This window comes from Pseudophryne corroboree, chromosome 1 (assembly GCF_028390025.1).
Source record: "Pseudophryne corroboree isolate aPseCor3 chromosome 1, aPseCor3.hap2, whole genome shotgun sequence".
Taxonomy (NCBI): domain Eukaryota; kingdom Metazoa; phylum Chordata; class Amphibia; order Anura; family Myobatrachidae; genus Pseudophryne; species Pseudophryne corroboree.
The window spans coordinates 880,247,269-880,268,048 of record NC_086444.1 but is presented as its reverse complement, the minus strand read 5'-3'; the positions used below and the strand labels follow the sequence as shown (position 1 = coordinate 880,268,048).

The 20,780-nt window shown below is 43.7% G+C and overlaps 1 protein-coding gene across 1 annotated transcript; it reads left to right on the top strand.

Moving 5' to 3' along the window:
* The first annotated feature begins 14,826 nt into the window (after window positions 1-14,826).
* Window positions 14,827-16,227, top strand: LOC135050063 (paraneoplastic antigen Ma1 homolog). Its single transcript, XM_063956184.1, has one exon. It carries the CDS (start codon window positions 14,827-14,829, stop codon window positions 16,225-16,227), a length of 1,401 nt encoding a protein of 466 aa, XP_063812254.1.
* Window positions 16,228-20,780: the final 4,553 nt, after the last annotated feature.

The window sequence follows — 20,780 nt, the reverse complement described above, 5'->3', positions numbered from 1 at the left end:
CAAGGTGCTCTTACTCTGCTTCCGCTGCTCTCGGCACAATTGTAGTCCACGTGGATCGTAAAGTATGAAAAAGTTCCAAAAAAGAAAAAAATGTGAAAAACTCACGTCAACCTTTCATTGTGTCGACCCTGTCAATGTTGACCAATAGTGGTTGACCTAATGAGTGTCGACCTTAATACTGTCGACTATCTGACTGGATACCATTGCTTTAATTCCTCCGTAAAAGATGTATATTGGGGGTCATTCTGAACCGATCGCTCGCTGCAGTTTATCGCAGCTCATCGATCGTGTCGGAGCTGCGCATGCGTCGGCACCGCAGTGTGCCGTCGCATGCCAGACGGCTGATGGCCGTCGTTCCCTAGCGATCGCCCCTGCCTGATTGACAGGCAGAGGTGGTCGCTGGGTGGGAGGGGGCGGCACGGCAGCATTTTGCCGCCATTTTGGGGCCGCGGTTTGGCCAATGCAGGCATGGTTGGACCGTGAGTGGGGCGGGCCGCAGTGGCTGCATGATGTCACATGCAGCCACTGCGACCAGGGGCAGCGACAAGCAACTCCTGACCAACCGCAGGAGCTGCGCTGGCCGGGAGTTACCCAACAAGTACAAAAGCATTGCCGCTGTGCAATGCATTTGTACTTGTGCGGGAGGGGCTGGACAGACATACGGGGCGGGCTAGCCCTGTGCTGGGCGTGCCCCTGCATGTCTGTGTCAGTGATCATAGCTGTGCTAAATTTAGCACAGCTACGATCAACTCGGAATGACCCCCATTGTTCTTCTGACTTTCACACAGCTCCTCTGCAGTTTCACTGTAAGCACCTTCTTCACATCCGAGAAACACTTCTTGCAATTTTCCACACACCTCAGGAGCTGACAGCATTAACTGCCTCACATACCCCCTGCCATAAAGCCTTCTTGCGTGCCAAGAATATGCAGTGTGCCTGTCCCTAAGAGCTTCTCATGCACTGGCAAAAAAACATGAACCAGTTCTCTTCATATGTGAAGCTTACAGAGGGGGTCATTCCGACCCGTTCGCACGCAGCGGTTCTTTGCTGTGGTGCGAACAGGTCAGAACTGCGGCTGCGTGGCGCTCGCATTGTGCACGCGCATCATTGCCAGAACCGAGGAAAGCGATCGCAGACCCGATCGCAAGAAGATTGATAGCGGGAAGGAGGATCAGGGCGTCTACTCACCGTTTCCCGGGTGTGGTAAGGTGAACGCAGACGTGTCCAGGCGTTTGGAGGGTGGATGTCTGATGTCACAGACGGGACCTTCATCGCTGGATCCGTCGCACTGGGTAAGTAGGTGCAGGGCTGGTCTTGTTCTGCACAAAACTTTTTTAGCATAGCAGGGCTACACAAGCGATCGCAGCCCTGCTATGCTAAAATACACTCCCCCATAGATGGCGCCAAGTTGATCGCATGAGCAGCAAGAAATTACTACTTGCGATAAACTCTGAATGACCCCCATTGTGCCCTGTTTTAGTTTTGACGTGGACACAAACAGCAGTCTTTCCCTCTACTTCCTTCTCCTCTTTACCCTCCTTCACTAATCATTCTCCTCCTCACCGCTCTCGCGAACCTCCATTCTTTTCCTACAGGCCACTGATCTTGTTACCTACCCAAGCTCTCAACCAGCCCAGGGCTGTTGTACAAAGTGCCGGATTTAAGGCTCCAGGGGGCATGGGATACTTAAGACTAGGGGTCCCCTAGGTACTAAATATAGTATGTATAGTTATACAGTATGTATGTGTATGTATATATATATATATATATATATATATATATATATACGTACAGTATATATACCTGTATATAGTTCTTAATGACATTGGCTGTATGTTTGGGGTCATTGCCCTGCTGCTGAATAAATTTGGAGCCAATCAGATGCCTCCCTGGTGGTACTGCATGATGAATAAGTACCTACTTGTATTTCTCAGTATTGAGGACACCATTAATCCTGACCAAATCCCCAACTCTATTTACTGAAATGCAGCCTGAAACTTGCAAGGACCCTCAACTATGCTTCATTGTTGCCTGCAGACACTCATTGTTGTACCGCTCTCCAACCCTTTGGTAACCAAACTGCCTTCTGCTACAGCAAAATATATCACATTTTGACTAATCAGTCCAGAGCACCTGCTGACATTTTTCAGCTCCCCCTTTCCTATGTTTTCGTGTATAGTTGAGGTTTCCACTTCGGAGGTAGGTCTTTTTGGGCGCAATTCTAGTGTCTGCTGGACATCTCTAGCTTTCAAAGGGAAGTAAGCTTGATGTGTCTTTCATCCAAGTTTCCTTGGCCGACCACTGCGTCTTATGGTCCACAACACTGCCCGTTTCTTTATGCTTCAGTGCTGAGAAATACAGGCAGGTACTTATCCAACATGCAATAGCATCAGGGAGGCATCTGAGGGTGTCCAAATTTATTCTGCAGCAGGACAGCGACTTCAAACATACAGCCAATGTCATTAAGAACTATCTTTAGCATAAAAAAGAACAAGGAGTCCTGGTGATGATATGGTTCCCACAGAGCCCTGATCTCAACATCATCGAGTGTGTCTGGGATTACATGAAGAGACAGTAGGATTTGAGCAAGACTACATCCACAGAAGATCTGTGGTTAGTTCTCAACAACTGTGCAAGTGTACCTACCAGAGGTGCCGATTTATGTTTTTTCTGGTGGGTGATTGGCGAGTGGTGGCAGTTGGAATGAAAAGGTGGCCCATAACACATTATGCAACACACCGTAATGCCCATTGCGCAATATGACACACACCATAATGCCTATAACATTACGCCACACACCATGTCTATTACACGTTATGCTACACACCGTAATACCCATTATACGTTATGCCACACACCGTAATACCAATCTAGAGATGTGCACTGGAAATTTTTCGGGTTTTGGTTTTGGATTCGGCTCCGCGGCCGTGTTTTGGACGGTATCCGGACTTCAGGTCGACAACAAAAAGGTCGACACACCTTAGGTCGACGTCAATTGGTCGACACACCTTATGTCGACATGGACAAAACGTCGACAGGAACAAGGTCGACATGGAAGAAGGTCGACGTGAGTTTTTCTCTTTTTTTTTTTCTTTTTTGGAACCTTTTCATACTTAACGATCCACGTTTACTTCGATTGGAACGGTAATCTGTGCCGAGCGAAGCTGAGCGGAGCGAAGCTGAGCGGAGCGAAGGCACCATGCCCGAAGCATGGCGAGTGAAGCGAGCCATGCGAGGGGACGCGGTGCACTAATTGGGGTTCCCGGTCACTCTACGAAGAAAACGACACCAAAAAAACATAAAAAACTCATGTCGACCTTTTTCCATGTCGACCTTGTTCCTGTCAACCATTTGTCCATGTCGACCTTTATTCCATGTCGACCTAAGGTGTGTCGACCAATTGGCATTGACCTAAGGTGTGTCGACCTTTTTGTTGTCGACCTGGAGTCCCAGACCCGTTTTGGATTCGGACGCGTTTTGGCAAAACCTCCCTGAAAATATTTTGTCGGATTCGGGTGTGTTTTGGATTTGGGTATTTTTTTACAAAAAACCCTCAAAAACATCTTAAATCATGGAATTTGGGGGTAATTTTAATCCCATAGTATTATGAACCTTAAGAACCACAATGTCCACTCATTTCCAGTCTATTCTGAACACCTCACACCTCACAATATTATTTTTAGTCCTAAAATTTGCACCAAGGTCGCTGGATGACTAAGCTAAGCGACCCAAGTGGCCGGCACAAACACCTGGCCCATCTAGGAGTGGCACTGTAGTGTCAGACAGGATGGCACTTAAAAAAATTAGCCCCAAACATCACATGATGCAAAGATAAATAAAAAAAAGAGGTGCAAGATGGAATTGTCCTTGGGCCCTCCCACCCACCCTCATGTTGTATAAACAGGACATGCACACTTTAACAAACCCATCATTTCAGCGGCAGGGTCTGCCACACGACTGTGGCTGAAATGACTGGTTGGTTTGGGCCCCCACCAAAAAAGAAGCAATCAATCTCTCCTTGCACAAACTGGCTCTACAGAGGCAAGATGTCCACCTCCTCCTCATCCTCCGATTCATCACCCTTTTCACTGTGTACATCCCCCTCCTCACAGAGTATTAATTTGTCCCCACTGGAATCCACCATCTCAGGCCAATGTGTACTTTCTGGAGGCAATTGCTGGTGAATGTCTCCACGGAGGAATTGATTATAATTAATTTTGATGAACATCATCTTCTCCACATTTTGTGGAAGTAACCTCATACGCCGATCGCTGACAAGGTTACCGGCTGCACTAAACACTCTTTCGGAGTACACATTGGAGGGGGGCAACTTAGGTAAAATAAAGCCAGTTTGTGCAAGGGCCTCCAAATTGCCTCTTTTTCCTGCCAGTATACGTACGGACTGTCTGACATGCCTACTTGGATGCTGTCACTCATATAATCCTCCACCATTCTTTCAATGGTGACAGAATCATATGCAGTGACAGCAGACGACATGTCAGTAATCGTTGGCAGGTCCTTCAGTCCGGACCAGATGTCAGTACTTGCTCCTGACTGGCCTCCGGCAGTGCCAGTGGGTGGTTTTGGAAATCTGATCCTTTACCTGGCAGCTCCAGTGGCGGAAGAAAATGAAGGAGGAGTTGTTGGCGGGTCACGTTCTGCTTGACTTGACAAGTGTCTCACCAGCAGGTCTTTGAACATCTGCAGACTTGTGTCTGCCGGAAAGAGAGATACAATGTATGCTTTTTACCTAGGATCGAGCACGGTGACCAAAATTTAGTGCTCTGATTTCAACAGATTGACCACCCGTGAATCCTGGTTAAGCGAATGAAGGGCTCCATCCACAAGTCCCACAAGCCTAGCGGAATCGCTACATTTTAGCGCCTCCTTCAATCTCTCCAGCTGCTTCTGCAAAAGCCCGATGAGGGGAATGACCTGACTCAGGCTGGCAGTGTCTGAACTGACTTCACGTGTGGCAAGTTCAAAGGGTTGCAGAACCTTGCACAACGTTGAAATCATTCTCCACTGCGCTTGAGTCAGGTGCGTTCCCCCTCCTTTGCCTATATCGTAGGCAGATGTATAGGCTTGAATGGCCTTTTGCTGCTCCTCCATCCTCTGGAGCATATAGAGGGTTGAATTCCACCTCGTTACCACCTCTTGCTTCAGCTGATGGCGGGGCAGGTTCAGGAGTGTTTGCTGCTGCTCCAGTCTTCGGCACGCGGTGACTGAATGCCGAAAGTGGCCTGCAATTCTTCTGGCCACTGTTAGCATCTTTTGCACGCCCCTGTCGTTTTTTAAATAATTATGCACCACCAAATTCAATGTATGTGCAAAACATGGGACGTGCTGGAATTTGCCCAATTGTAATGCACACACAATATTAGTGGCATTGTCCGATGTCACAAATCCCCAGGAGAGTCCAATTGGGGTAAGCCAATCTGTGATGATGTTCCTCAGTTTCCGTAAGAGGTTGTCAGCTGTGTGCCTCTTATGGAAAGCGGTGATACAAAGCGTAGCCTGCCTAGGAACGAGTTGGCGTTTGTGAGATGCTGCTACTGGTGCCGCCGCTGCTGTTCTTGCTGCGGGAGGCAATACATCTGCCCAGTGGGCTGTCACAGTCATATAGTCCTGAGTCTGCCCTGCTCCACTTGTCCACATGTCCGTGGTTAAGTGGACAGTGGGTACAACTGCATTTTTTAGGACACTGGTAAGTCTTTTTCTGACATCTGTGTACATTCTCGGTATCGCCTGCCTAGAGAAGTGGAACCTAGATGGTATTTGGTACCGGGAACACACTACCTCAAGAAATTCTCTAATTGCCTGTGAACTAACGGCGGATACCGGATGCACGTCTAACACCAACACAGCTGCCAAGGCCTGAGTTATCCGCTTTGCAACAGGATGACTGCTGTGATATTTCATCTTCCTCGCAAAGGACTGTTGGACAGTCAATTGCTTACTGGAAGTAGTACAAGTGGTCTTCCGACTTCCCCTCTGGGATGACGATTGACTCCCAGCAGCAACAACAGCAGCGCCAGCAGTAACAACAGCAGCAGTAGGCGTTCCACTCAAGGATCCATCAGAGGAATTCCAGTCAGGAGAGGACTCGTCAGACTTGCCAGTGACATGGCCTGCAGGACTATTGGCGTTCCTGTCTAAGGGGGAAATTGACATTGAGGGAGTTGGTGGTGTGGTTTGCAGGAGCTTGGGTACAAGAGGAAGAAGGGATTTAGTTGTCAGTGGACTGCTTCCGCTGTCACCCAAAGTTTTTGAACCTGTCAATGACTTCTGATGAATGCACTCCAGGTGACGTTTAAGGGAGGATGTTCCTAGGTGGTTAACGTCCTTACCCCTACTTATTACAGCGTGACAAAGGCAACACACGGCTTGACACCTGTTGTCCGCATTTCTGTTAAAATAATTCCACACCGAAGAGGTGATTTTTTTGGTAATTTGACCAGGCATGTCAATGGCCATATTCATCCCACGGACAACAGGTTTCTCCCCGGGTGCCTGAGTTAAACAAACCACCTCACCATCAGATTCCTCCTTGTCAATTTCCTCCTCAGCGCCAGCAACACCCATATCCTTATCCTGATGTACTTCAACAGTGACATCGTCAATTTCAATATCAGGAACTGAACTGTGGGTGCTCCTTCCAGCACTTGCAGGGGGCGTGCAAATGGTGGAAGGCGCCACCTCTACCCATCCAGTATTGGGAAGGTCAGGCATCGCAACCGACACAGTTGGACTCTCCTTGGGGATTTGTGATTTAGAAGAACGCACAGTTCTTGCCAGCTTAAGTCTTTTCATTTTTCTAGCGGGAGGATGAGCGCTTCCATCCTCATGTGAAGCTGAACCACTAGCCATGAACATAGGCCAGGGCCTCAGCCGTTCCTTGCCACTCCGTGTCGTAAATGGCATATTGGCAAGTTTACGCTTCTCCTCAGACACTTTTAATTTAGATTTTTGGGTCATTTTACTGAACTTTTGTTTTTTGGATTTTACATGCTCTCTACAATGACATTGGGCATCGGCCTTGTCAGACAACGTTGATGGCATTTCATCGTCTCGGCCATGAATAGTGGCAGCAGCTTCAGCACGAGGTGGAAGTGGATCTTGATCTTTCCCCATTTTACCCTCCACATTTTTGTTCTCCATCTTTTAATGTGTGGAATTATATGCAGTAATATATCAATAGCAATGGCCTACTGTACCGTACTGCTCTATATATATATATATATATATATATATATATATATATATATATATATATACTGGTGGTTAGCAAAATTCTGCACAGTCATCCTACTATATACTGCGTACAACTACAATGCAGCACAGATATGGATAGTATACTTGACGGCACAGAGGTAGAGAAATGGACTACTGTACCGTACTGCTATATATATATACTGGTGGTCAGAAAAATTCTGCACTGTCCTCCTACTGTATACTGCGCACAACTACAATGCAGCACATATATGGCTAGTATATTTGACGACACAGAGGTAGAGCAATGGACTACTGTACCATACTGCTATATATATATATATATATATATATATATATACTGGTGGTCAGCAAAATTCTGCACTGTCCTCCTACTATATACTGCGCACAACTACAATGCAGCACAGATATGGATGGTATACTTGACGACACAGAGGCAGAGCAATGGACTACTGTACCGTACTGCTATATATATACTGGTGGTCAGCAAAATTCTGCACTGTCCTCCTGCTATATACTGCGCACAACTACAATGCAGCACAGATATGGATAGTATACTTGACGACACAAAGGTAGCGCAATGGACTACTGTACCGTACTGCTATATATATATATATATATATATACACTGGTGGTCAGCAAAATTCTGCACTGTCCTCCTACTATATACTGCGCACAACTACAATGCAGCACAGATATGGATAGTATACTTGACAACACAGAGGTAGAGCAATGGACTACTGTACCGTACTGCTATATATATATATATATATATATACTGGTGGTCAGCAAAATTCTGCACTGTCCTCCTACTATATACTGCACACAACTACAATGCAGCACAGATATGGATAGTATATTTGATGACACAGAGGTAGAGCAATGGACTACTGTACCATACTGCTATATATATACTGGTGGTCAGCAAAATTCTGCACTGTCATCCTACTATATACTGCGCACAACTACAATGCAGCACAATTATGGATAGTATACTTGACGACACAGAGGTAGAGCAATGGACTACTGTACCGTACTGCTATATATATATATATATATATATATACTGGTGGTCAGCAAAATTCTGCACTGTCCTCCTACTATATACTGCGCACAACTACAATGCAGTACAGATATGGATAGTATACATGATGACACAGAGGTAGAGCAATGGACTACTGTACCATACTGCTATATATATACTGGTGGTCAGCAAAATTCTGCACTGTCATCCTACTATATACTGCGCACAACTACAATGCAGCACAATTATGGATAGTATACTTGACGACACAGAGGTAGAGCAATGGACTACTGTACCGTACTGCTATATATATATATATATATATATATATAGATATATATATATATAGATATACTGGTGGTCAGCAAAATTCTGCACTGTCCTCCTGCTATATACTGCGCACAACTTCAATGCAGCACAGATATGGATAGTATACTTGATGACACAGAGGTAGAGCAATGGACTACTGTACCGTACTGCTATATATATACTGGTTGTCAGCAAAATTCTGCACTGTCCTCCTACTGTATACTGCGCACAACTACAATGCAGCACAAATATGGATAGTATACTTGACGACACAGAGGTAGAGCAATGGACTACTGTACTGTACTGCTATATATATACTGGTGGTCAGCAAAATTCTGCACTGTCCTCCTACTATATACTGCGCACAACTACAATGCAGCACAGATATGGAGCGTTTTCAGGCAGAGAACGTAGATATTTGCAGCACACTGAACACAGAAACTGAGAGAACACAGCCACGTCCTCTTGCTATCATCCCCAATGCATGAGTGAAAATGGCGGCGACGCGCGGCTCTTTATATGCAATATGAATCTCGCGAGAATACGACAGCGGGATGATGACGTTCGGGCGCGTTCGTGTTAACCGAGCAAGGCGGGAAGATCCGAGGCTGGCTCGGACCCGTGTAAACCACGTGAAGTTCGGGGGGGTTCGGATTTCGAGGAACCGAACCCGCTCATCTCTAATTATGCCACACACAGTTATGGCCCTGACACCATTTTATGCCCCACACACAATAATGCCCCTTACAAATTACTGTATGCCACACAACAAGGCTTCTTATTAATTTTAAATTACCTGCCTTTTGTCAGGGGTATCATGCTCATTGCCAAGGATTTCATGCACATTGTCAGTGGTTTCATACTGTGAGTTCCATGCTCGCAGGGGTCTCATGGATGTTGCCAGTGGTCTCCTGTGACATTGCCAGGTGTTTCATTCTCGTTGCCAGGGGTCTCCTGCGTGTTGCCAGGGGACTCCTGCGCATTGCCAGGGGTCTCCTGGCGGCTGCCCCAGAAAAGTTTGGGAGGGTGGGTGCGGGCATCAGTGGGCATCAGTAAGTATATCACTAGACCCGCAGCCCCCGCAGCCCCCACAGTGGATTGAGTAGCGATGGGAGCTGCAGAAGCACTTTCATCCATAGTATTGTAAAAAAGAAAACTGTTAAAATGCCTGCTGCAGAGGAGACAGGTGCTAGAGGTCAAATGTGACTTCTAGCGTCTGTCTCCTCCTTGGTGGCGTCCATTTTTGGTGTTTGTTTTTAAACTGCTATGGACAGAAGCACTTCTGCAGCCCTCAACGCATCTCAATCTACTGCGGGAGCTGCGGGCGCTAGCGGATATGCTTACTGATGCCCACACCCGCCCTCCCAAACTTTACAGGGGCAGCGGCTGGTTCTGTGGGTGCTCATCATTTTCCGTGGGTGCTCGGGCCCAGGAATCTGCGCCTATGGTTCCTACTATAGTAGAATTGAAGCTGTTTTGAAGGCAATGGGTGGTTACACCAAATATTGATTTGATTTAGATTTCTCTTCTGTTCACATACAGTACTTTGCATTTTGTTAATTGATCAAATAAACTATAGAAACTTCTATTTTTGAAAACATCTTTATTTTGCAGCATTTTTTCCACACCTGCCTAAAACTTTTGCACAATACTGTATGTAAATATACACACACACACACACACCATATTTATTTTCCCTTTTTTATGAAGGGAGAGCACCAAACTCCAACTTGCCTCCAGACGACTGAGATGAACTTACGCCCCTGCTGTTAGATAGGTTTCAGAATGGAATCCCGGCAGTCAGGAGACTGACGCCAGAATCTTGGCAGCCAGAGAGTGCAGCGAGTCCCCTTGCGGGCTCGATGCACTCGCCACGTTGCTGGCCCGGTGGTGAGCTTTGCTCTACACACTATTCTATTCCCCTTCTGGAGGTGGCGTGGACCATCAACCGAGGGGGAATACTGGGAGAGTGTCGGGATTCCGTATGCCAACATGTCACCCGCTGTCAGGATTCCAGCATTGTTATCCTGACCAACGGGATCCCGATAGCTGGAAAATGAAAGGCATCCCGTTAGATATACCGGTTTACAGTGGCTGCTTCCTTTATGTTTTGACTAAACAAAAAACAAAAGTATTGTGTTGCAAATATTTTACCCTTCATTTGTCTTTTCATTCCTTTCTCTTAATACAATCTCCAAATTTATGGTTTAGCATTGACTTTTCTACGATATCCCTGTTGTTTATGTTACTGTTATACCTTTTCGTCTCTATCTAATTTATTTATTTTTATTGGTTAGGTGGCTTACGTTACGACAGATGCATTTTATTAGAATATCAACAAATGTATCATTTTTATAGCATGATAGTCCTCCATTTATTCTGTCTTTATGTATATCTGAGAATGGAATAGAGACAATAAAATAAATCATATTATATGTTTAAAAGACTTGTCCAAAATGCAAGGTAAAAAAGGACATAGGAGCAAGTAGTGATACCTGAAACAACAATACAACAGGATTTGCTAGCATACCAATGGGGCAGAAAAGACTACAAGAGTGATTTAGACCTGATTGCTGGGCTGCTAACTTTGCTGTCCTGTGTTCGGATAGTCGCCGCCTCAATGGGGATTGTGAATTCGCCGTGCAAGTGTGCGATCCCATGTGTACAAAGAGCTGCAAAAATCCACTTTGTGCAATCTCTGCGCAGCCCAGGACTTACTCCTACAGTGCAATGAGAACAGGCTGATCGGGGCAGACACTGATGTCAGACATCCTCCCTGAAAACGCTTGGACACGCCTGCGTTTTTCCGGACACTTACAATAAACGTTCAGTTACCACCCACAAACAGCCCTCCCACTGTCAATCACGTTGCGAACGCCCGTGCAATCGGATTTTTTGCACCATCCCGTCGCTGACCGGCGATGCCCTTTGTTGTTGTCTGGCACTCATGTGCATTGTGGTGCACACGCATGCGCAGTTACTACCTGATCACCCGCTGTGTGAAACCTCACAGCAGCGATCAGGTCTGAATCACCGACGCCTGCACAAAACAATATGCCCATCACCATGACAACATGATCATAAGTATCACAATACAATTTCTATAGCAACCAATCAGCTTCTGCCATTTTCTAGACTGTACTAGATTTGGTTGCTATGGGCAACTTATCCACTTTATCTCTATCAAAGGTTTGATTCATCTCCCCCTTAGAGAGAAATTGGGTCTCATAGTGTAGGTGGTGTACATGCCCACATGGCACTGGCCACACCCATTCAGCATGGGTCACACCTCCTCTGCATCTCACAATTGGCTCTTTACCATTTTCAGCCTCAGGCCCATGCTACCCTTTATCTGACCTGTTTGCTATACAATCATAGCAAATACTGTACTCACAATTTAGAAAGTACTCCTTAGATCATATTACCCATGAATACAGTGTAGGGATGTTTTACAGTGTGTATACCGTTAGTTATAAAATATGTGTATATATATATATATAAATATATTTATGCGTATTGGTGTCTATTAATTGATTACTATTCATTGTTAGTTAAATGTATATGCGTTGGAGATTAAATGTGATTTATTTAATTGTACCCAAAATACACTTAATTCCTTGTACACTAATCATAAGCATGTGGTAACTCTGCATTAGTACCAGTAACAGAATGATATTATTCGACTTATGAGGGGCTAAAATGGTGATTGCATTGTTCTGTCAGCAATCAGTGAGGCACGAGGACAAGAGCACTATAGCTCGAGCTAGAGGCGGGAAATTTCTACCCCCTGAGGACTGAGCCTGCTCTCGTGGCCCCTGGGGCTCTAGTATATAAGGGGGAGCTGAAGCGCTGTTGGGGACTCGTGTGTGCACCTCTAAGGGAGATACTCCTATCTCTCCCTGACCGCCACCAAGAGCTGTGCTGTAAGCATTGGCGGCTCAGTGGAGAGGAGGGTGCCCCCTAACGAGCGATAGCCCACTGAAGAGAAGGAAGATACCTGCTGTTACCTTCCAACGCCGGGAAGAGGAGACCGGCTCAAGCTGCTGTTCCTGTCAGGTGTTGTGCGGAATAAAGAGCCGGGTGGACAAACAGAGACCGGTGTGAGCCGCGATCCTCTTACAGAACTCATCCAGAGATCCGGGGGAGCGGTGACCGGCTGGATGCAACGGCGGCCGGCGGGGCCGTGAAGAGGACCAGAGCATCAGCTGAGCGGTAACCAGCCATAACAGCGGCGGCCGGCGGGGCCATGAAGAGAAGCGACAGGCAAGTTTAGCGGCAGAGACCTGCAGGGTCGTGAAGCCCAGAAAGCCGGGGGAGCGGTTACCGGCCAGAGCAGAAGCGGCCGGCGTGGCCACGAAGAGGACCAGAGCATCAGCTGAGAGGTAACCAGCCAGAGCAGCGGCGGCCGGCGGGGCCGTGAAGAGAAACGACCGGCAAGATTAGCGGCAGTGACCTGCAGGGTGGTGGAGCCCAGAGAGCCGGGGGAGCGGTTACCGGCAAGAGCAAAGGCAGACGGAGGGGCCGTGAAGAGAAGTGACAGGACAAGAGTACCAGCGTAACTATGACCAGCCAGAGCAGCGGCGGCATGCCGTTACAGTATTAAGCATCAGAGCTGATCTCCGTCTCATCACTATTCCCTCCTGTATCCAAGGTATGCTTCACTGTCCACCAATGACAGGCAAGGGAGGCGTGGCTACCTTTCCGGAATATAGTAAGTGTCAGGAGGCCCTTACTGAAGACATCTAAGGTCTGTAATGCTATCTCTAAAGCGCACCTATTCACCATAGACACTACTAAAGGAACACATTAAGTGGTGTCAGTTATAGTTAATATTTATTATTATTTATCACTTTCTCACAGACTTGTGAACATTAATTTGAGTTAGTGACTATCACCTGCTGACAGTGTTAACGGATTTCCCTTTGTTAAATAGGGAATTAATCCTATTCAGCTACAATATATAACTGGCTATGTATCATTACATCGGTGGACATAGATTATAGACTAAATTCAATGCTTTTGGAAGTTTGAATTACCAATGCTCATAGGAGTAATAACCCATACAATTAAATCCAGCCAGTCTAGTCATAATGGATACAATTTACTACAATAGAAACACAGTATTCATTCAAGGAATATTTCTTCAGCTCAGAGTTAAATGTATTTAAGACAGATTGATTCTCCACACAGCAGATGAGATACAGTTACACTATTTGTATTACTCTAACTTCAGTACAGCATCGAATGGATACAATTTACTACAATAGAAACACAGTATTCATTCAAGGAATATTTCTTCAGCTCAGAGTTAAATGTATTTAAGACAGATTGATTCTCCACACAGCAGATGAGATACAGTTACACTATTTGTATTACTCTAACTTCAGTACAGCATCGAATGGATACAATTTACTACAATAGAAACACAGTATTCATTCAAGGAATATTTCTTCAGCTCAGAGTTAACTGTAGTTAATACAGATTGATCCTCCACACCGTGGATAGCATTCTTTATTGTCCAGGAGCTTCAGCAGCGGTTATTAAGGATTACAGGAGGATTATTTGTTACAGATGTTCTGCGTAGTTAATTTGGAAGAAATATAGCGCCTGGTATTATCCTCAAATAGATTATATATGCATATATAATTAATCAACTATTTACACAAGAGAGGATCCTAGTCTACTAAACAAACTTATTTGAGAAGAGGAGTCCAGTAACTATTCGGACTATATCTTATTGTGGACATTAAGGGTAGACGTATAGAGAAATATTACTATAAATAATTATATATGTATTGTATATGCTATAATTTATTGGTGTGAATATAAATATATTGATAGAGATAAAAGTTATAGTTATGAAATGTTTTATCTCATTATTATAATACAAAATTTATGAGTGCACCATTGTGGTGCTATGATGCAATGTAGTACAATAAATTTATGTATGACCTCAACCTAACTTACCTGATTCCTTGAAGTGGAGACGAATTGTCTACCAGTCATCAATAGGTAGTAACCTGTTAATAAAGAAAGATTAGGATATGAGTAGGGGATAGTTAAATTAATTTAGGTATTTACATTGAACGGTATTACAGGGTGTTCCCAAATATACCCTTAGCCTTTTTCATGCTTAATGAAGAAGAGAAATATTTGGGTGGAGGCACTACATTAAGGTGTGAAACAACGGATAATTTAATCCAGGAAAGGGGGGTTACATTTGGAGGCACTAAGGCTGAGATCTGAACAAACAGATAGAAATGGAGTTCATAAAGGGAGAAGATATATATAGCTGGTGTAAAAGCAAAGGTGTAGATGCACAGAAAAGTTTAAGCATTTTGGGAAATTTTATGGAAATAATAGATGAAGATATTGTAAGTGAAGTAAAGAAAATGTATGGAATAAAACAACCATATATTGTAGATAAATGGAAAGGTATTAATGATGAAATATGTGCCATTTTAATTAGTAATGACAATCAATTAGATGCATCTGTAATACCAGCTAATATTTTAATTGAAAAGACCCCTGGAAAAAAATGGAAAGTAATGTGGCCAGTGGATAAGTATGTAGATGGGGGACAGAAGACTATACAAGAAGATAGTAAAATTGAGAGTACAAGTGCAGGATATTATCAAAATAAAAGTAATACATCCGAAGAAGAATTATTAGATAAGGATAAAATAGATCCCCAAGTTGAAAATGTAATGGATAAAGTGGTTAGTCATTTTGAACGATGGCATTATGAAGGGGGATATCGGAGACTGAGAATTTTTTCGGGAGTAACGCCAGTTCCTACAGGAGAAGAGAGCTATGATGTATGGCGGGAAGCGGCAGTACAACATTCGGAGGAGTGGAGATGCCCAGAACATATAAAAAAACAGAGGATTGTGGAAAGTTTGAGGGGACCCGCTTTGGGGATAATTCATGCTACAAGGAGAAGTAATTCACGAGCTACTTTGAAAAATTATTTTGAGGCATTAGACTACTCTTTTGGAACAATAGAAGATGTCGGGGACATTCTATCTAGGCTAAACCACACTTATCAAGAGCCTAATGAAACTCTCACCACTTATATTTATCGGTTGGACAAAATTCTATACAAGCTGTTAGATAAAGGGGGGATTGATCCACAAGAAATTGATGAAAGACGATTAAAACATATATTAAGGGGGGCATTGACTACTAACCCAGTGGCTCAACGTTTAAGGTGTATATTGCCCAGGGATCCTGCTCCTACTTTAGGTGAATTGATAAAAGAAGTAAAACTAGAAGAGGTGCAGATTGAAAATAGAGAGAAGACTCTAAAGCGAGTTAAAGTAATTGTTCCAACTCCCGAAGTTTCGTCAGTAAATGAGCAGTTACTAAAGTTAATAGAGGACCAAAATAAGAAATTAGATCAGTTGATTTCTTTACAGAATACATCATCTGGTATGCCGAGACTGTCATCATCTGGACGAGGTAGAGGGTTCAGTAGAAGAATTGCAGATAACTCCAACATCACTTGTTACAAATGTGGACAATTGGGACATAGATCGTTTGAATGTAGTCAAGGAAGAAGTTTTCCTTCATTAGTAACTACATTTGATAGACATCAGGGTGAACCGCAGGGAAACGTAGAGGGGATGTCGATGAACCCCGCACCGACTCCCAACCAATAATTGTCTGTAAAATGGGGAATACCCAGTGGCCCTCTGTTATTCCTGAAGGAATGATGGGGCATGCCCCTCTGTTGCCTGTGTTATTAAATGGATGCCTTTGTACCGCCTTACTGGATAGTGGATCTCAGGTATCTATAATTTTTGAAAGTTGGTACCATCAACATCTGTCTGATGTCCCATTAATGCCTTTTGATGGATTAACTATTTGGGGTTTAAGTGAACAGAAGTATCCATACCTGGGATATGTCGTCACTCAGATAGCATTTCCTCAACAATCAGCTGGATATCAAGACCCATTACCATTTCTAGCCTTAGTTTGCCCTGACTCTCCTGGAGATAAGGGGGTAGTGTCTGTAATTGTAGGCACTAATTCAAATTTATTTAAGATGTTATCTGATTGGTGTTTGGAACAACAAAAGATCTCTAACCCTGCCTCTATAGGAATTTCTGAATTAGATCCAGTTAAGGTAACTAGAGTGGGTGTAACTTCCCCAACTACCTCAGTTTCTGTTATTCATAGTGACCCTGAGACTGAATTTATTAACAAAATTTCCGAGTGCTTTCAACATAGTGATATCACTGGGGCTGAGAAGGAACAGCTAATTTCCCAATTAATAAAAAAAAAGCCAGTTTTCTCCTTAAGGGAATGGGATTTGGGAACAGCCCTTGGAATAGAACATCGTATTCATCTGAATAATGAAACTCCTTTTAGAGAAAGATCTAGGCGTTTAGCACCGGCAGATTTTGACGACGTCAGACAGCATTTAAAGGGTTTATTGGAGAATCAAGTTATTGCTGACTCAGATAGTCCTTATGCATCTCCCATTGTAGTAGCCAGAAAAAAGAATGGGGATATCAGATTATGTGTGGATTATCGTACCTTAAACAATAGGACAATTCCTGACCAGTACACTGTCCCCAAAGTGGAGGAAGCATTGGATTGTTTACAGGGCAGCCAGTGGTTCTCTGTACTTGACATGAGGAGTGGCTACTATCAAATACCCATGCATCCTGATGACCGCCCTAAAACGGCTTTTATTTGTCCCATTGGTTTTTTTGAGTTTTTAAAGATGCCCCAAGGGATTAAAGGAGCCCCAGCAACTTTTCAACGAACAATGGAACAAACGGTAGGGGATATGTGCTACCGAGAAGTTTTAGTCTATCTAGATGATCTAATTGTGTTTGGAAGAACCCTGGACGAACATAACCACCGATTGTTAAAAGTGTTAGACCGGCTTCAGAAAAGAGGGTTAAAGTTGTCAATTGACAAGTGTAAGTTTTGTCAAACATCTGTAAAATATCTGGGTCACGTGGTCAGCCGGGAGGGGGTCTCTACCGACCCAGATAAGGTAGCTGCTGTACAAAATTGGCCACGTCCAAATATTTTAAAGGATCTTAGATCGTTCCTGGGATTCTGTGGGTACTATCGGAGGTTTGTTCCTCAGTACTCCAGAATTGCCCGTCCTTTAAATGATTTAACGAAAGGATATCCTTCCTACAAACATGATCGAACAAAGATTAGGGATCAAAATCTGAAAGGATTTCACAAGCCCAATGAAGCATTTGGTGATCGTTGGACTACATCCTGTGAAGAAGCTTTTGAAAAACTAAAATTCCATCTAACTCATTCTCCTGTTCTGTCATATGCGAATCCGGAGCTTCCTTACGAACTGCATATTGATGCTTCATTTGAAGGATTGGGAGGAGTGCTATACCAACTACATAAAACTGATTTAAAGCCCATTGCTTATGTCAGCCGAGGTCTATCGGCCAGTGAAAAGAACTATGCTGTCCATAAATTAGAATTTTTATCTTTAAAATGGGCTGTAGTGGATAAGTTTCACGATTATCTGTATGGAGTTCATTTCATGGTGATCATGGATAATAATCCTTTGACCTATATTAATACCACCGCCAAATTAGACTCCACGGGACATAGGTGGTTAGCAGCCTTGTCAAATTACCACTTTACTTTAAAATATAAGCCAGGAGTGCTGAATGTGGATGCTGATGCTCTATCCCGACTACCCCATCCCCTGGTTGTCAGTTCTAATGATGATTGGGTGGAGATACCTGCTCCTGCGCTCCAAGGATTATGTCATCAAATACGTCTGTTACCTAGTAATTCAGTAGGAGCTGTACACTCGTTGGGAGCTACTGAAGACTCTCTTCCTACTATGTACTGTTGGATTAATCCCGCTACTCTAGGAGAATTACCCATCATTTCCAAAGATCAACTACGAAAGGATCAAGACCAAGATCCAGATATTGCCATTGTCATCAAACATTTGAGAAATTCCAGAAGAGTATTGGAGTGTAATCTCTCTCTCAAAAGCAAAGCTTTGCTACGACAGAGGAAGAGATTAGTGTTCCGACAAGGCCTCCTCTTTAGGAAAACCACTACCAGTGAGGGGCAAGCTAAGCATCAATTAGTTCTTCCTTCAATCCATATTCCTATGGTTCTCAAGTCACTGCATAATAACCATGGACATTTGGGGGTGGATAAAACTCTACATCTAATACAAGAGAGAGTGTACTGGCCTTACATGAGTAAAGAGATTGAATATTATTGTAAAAATTGTAAAAACTGTGTTCTTAGAAAGAAGTTGCCTACTTCTTCCGCAAAGATGGTCAATTTGAGTAGCTCCGGGCCCATGGAACTAGTTTGTATGGATTTTCTGTCTTTAGAAGGGCCCAATGGTAGGGAAAGTAATATTCTTGTCATCACTGATCATTTTACCCGATACGCGCAGGCCTATGTTACCCGGGACCAAAAAGCCTTAACCGTAGCTAAGACCCTCTGGGATCACTTCTTTGTGCATTATGGGCTACCAGCTCGCATCCATACGGATCAGGGAAGAGACTTCGAAAGCAAGTTAATTAAAGAACTGTGTATTTGTTGTGGGATAAGAAAATCTAGAACCTCGCCATATCATCCTCAAGGGGATCCTCAGCCGGAGCGATTCAACAGAACTCTGCTTGATATGTTAGGAACTCTGGATCCCAAACATAAGCTACAATGGAAACGTTTTATTAATAAACTGGTTCATGCTTACAACTGCACCAGAAATGAATCCACCGGGTACAGTCCCTATTCACTTATGTTTGGAAGAAAAGCTCGACTACCTATTGATGTTTCTTTGGGTTTATCTGTTTCCTCTAATCATCCATCCACCTATAATACCTATGTAAATAACCTGAGGAAAGAGCTGAAGATCGCTCATGACATTGCTAAGAGAGTATCTGAACGACAAGGTGAAAAGAATAAGCAGATATATGATGCTAAGGTAAAAGAGCAAGTGTTACTCCCTGGTGATAGAGTTCTTTTAAGACGATTGGGAAATCCAAGAAGACAAAAACTATCAAATCGGTGGAGAGAAATTCCATATCGAATACTTAAACAATTGCCTGACATTCCTGTTTATCAACTAGTGCCTGAAGATAAAGAGGGTCCCATTTTAACATACCATCGTCAACATTTGATGCCAATTAGTCAAGATATTTTATTTGAGAAAGAGAATGCTAATATGGATGATAAAGTGTTAGGACAGGTAAGCCCGTCAGCATCCCTGTCTTCATCTTATTCCCCAACTGAATGTTCAGAGGCTGAAAGAATCAATCAGGGATTCTTTTATAAAGAAATTCCATATGTTCCAGATGAGGAATCAGGGGAACACTTATCCACCTCTTTTCAGACGTATGATTCTTTAATTGACTCTAGGGATAACTACCGACCTCCTTCCATTGAAACCCGGAATATAAATGAACCTAATGATACTCCCTGGGACGAAACCGACCCATACCTCAGTACTGAATATGACTTTATGAATAATCAAAGTGCTATGGAAACCGGATACCACTCAAGACCCCATAGGGAACGTAATCCACCTATGATTCTCACTTATGATCATTTGGGACATTCATGCTATGAGCCCAGAGTGGTGAATCCTAGCCTTATATATACTTGGCCATACTTTGGGTATAAGGAGAGTCAATTACTAACTGAGTAGTAACCCCGTATAGATAACAGGTCTCTTAAATGGTGCCCCGAATAAGAATTTGTTTATTGATTCGGATCACCAGGGGGAGATATGTAGGGATGTTTTACAGTGTGTATACCGTTAGTTATAAAATATGTGTATATATATATATATAAATATATTTATGCGTATTGGTGTCTATTAATTGATTACTATTCATTGTTAGTTAAATGTATATGCGTTGGAGATTAAATGTGATTTATTTAATTGTACCCAAAATACACTTAATTCCTTGTACACTAATCATAAGCATGTGGTAACTCTGCATTAGTACCAGTAACAGAATGATATTATTCGACTTATGAGGGGCTAAAATGGTGATTGCATTGTTCTGTCAGCAATCAGTGAGGCACGAGGACAAGAGCACTATAGCTCGAGCTAGAGGCGGGAAATTTCTACCCCCTGAGGACTGAGCCTGCTCTCGTGGCCCCTGGGGCTCTAGTATATAAGGGGGAGCTGAAGCGCTGTTGGGGACTCGTGTGTGCACCTCTAAGGGAGATACTCCTATCTCTC

Bases quoted from the DNA above. Each gene is read 5' to 3' on its own strand.
- LOC135050063 (XM_063956184.1), top strand. From the start codon at position 14,827: ATGGAGTTCATAAAGGGAGAAGATATATATAGCTGGTGTAAAAGCAAA.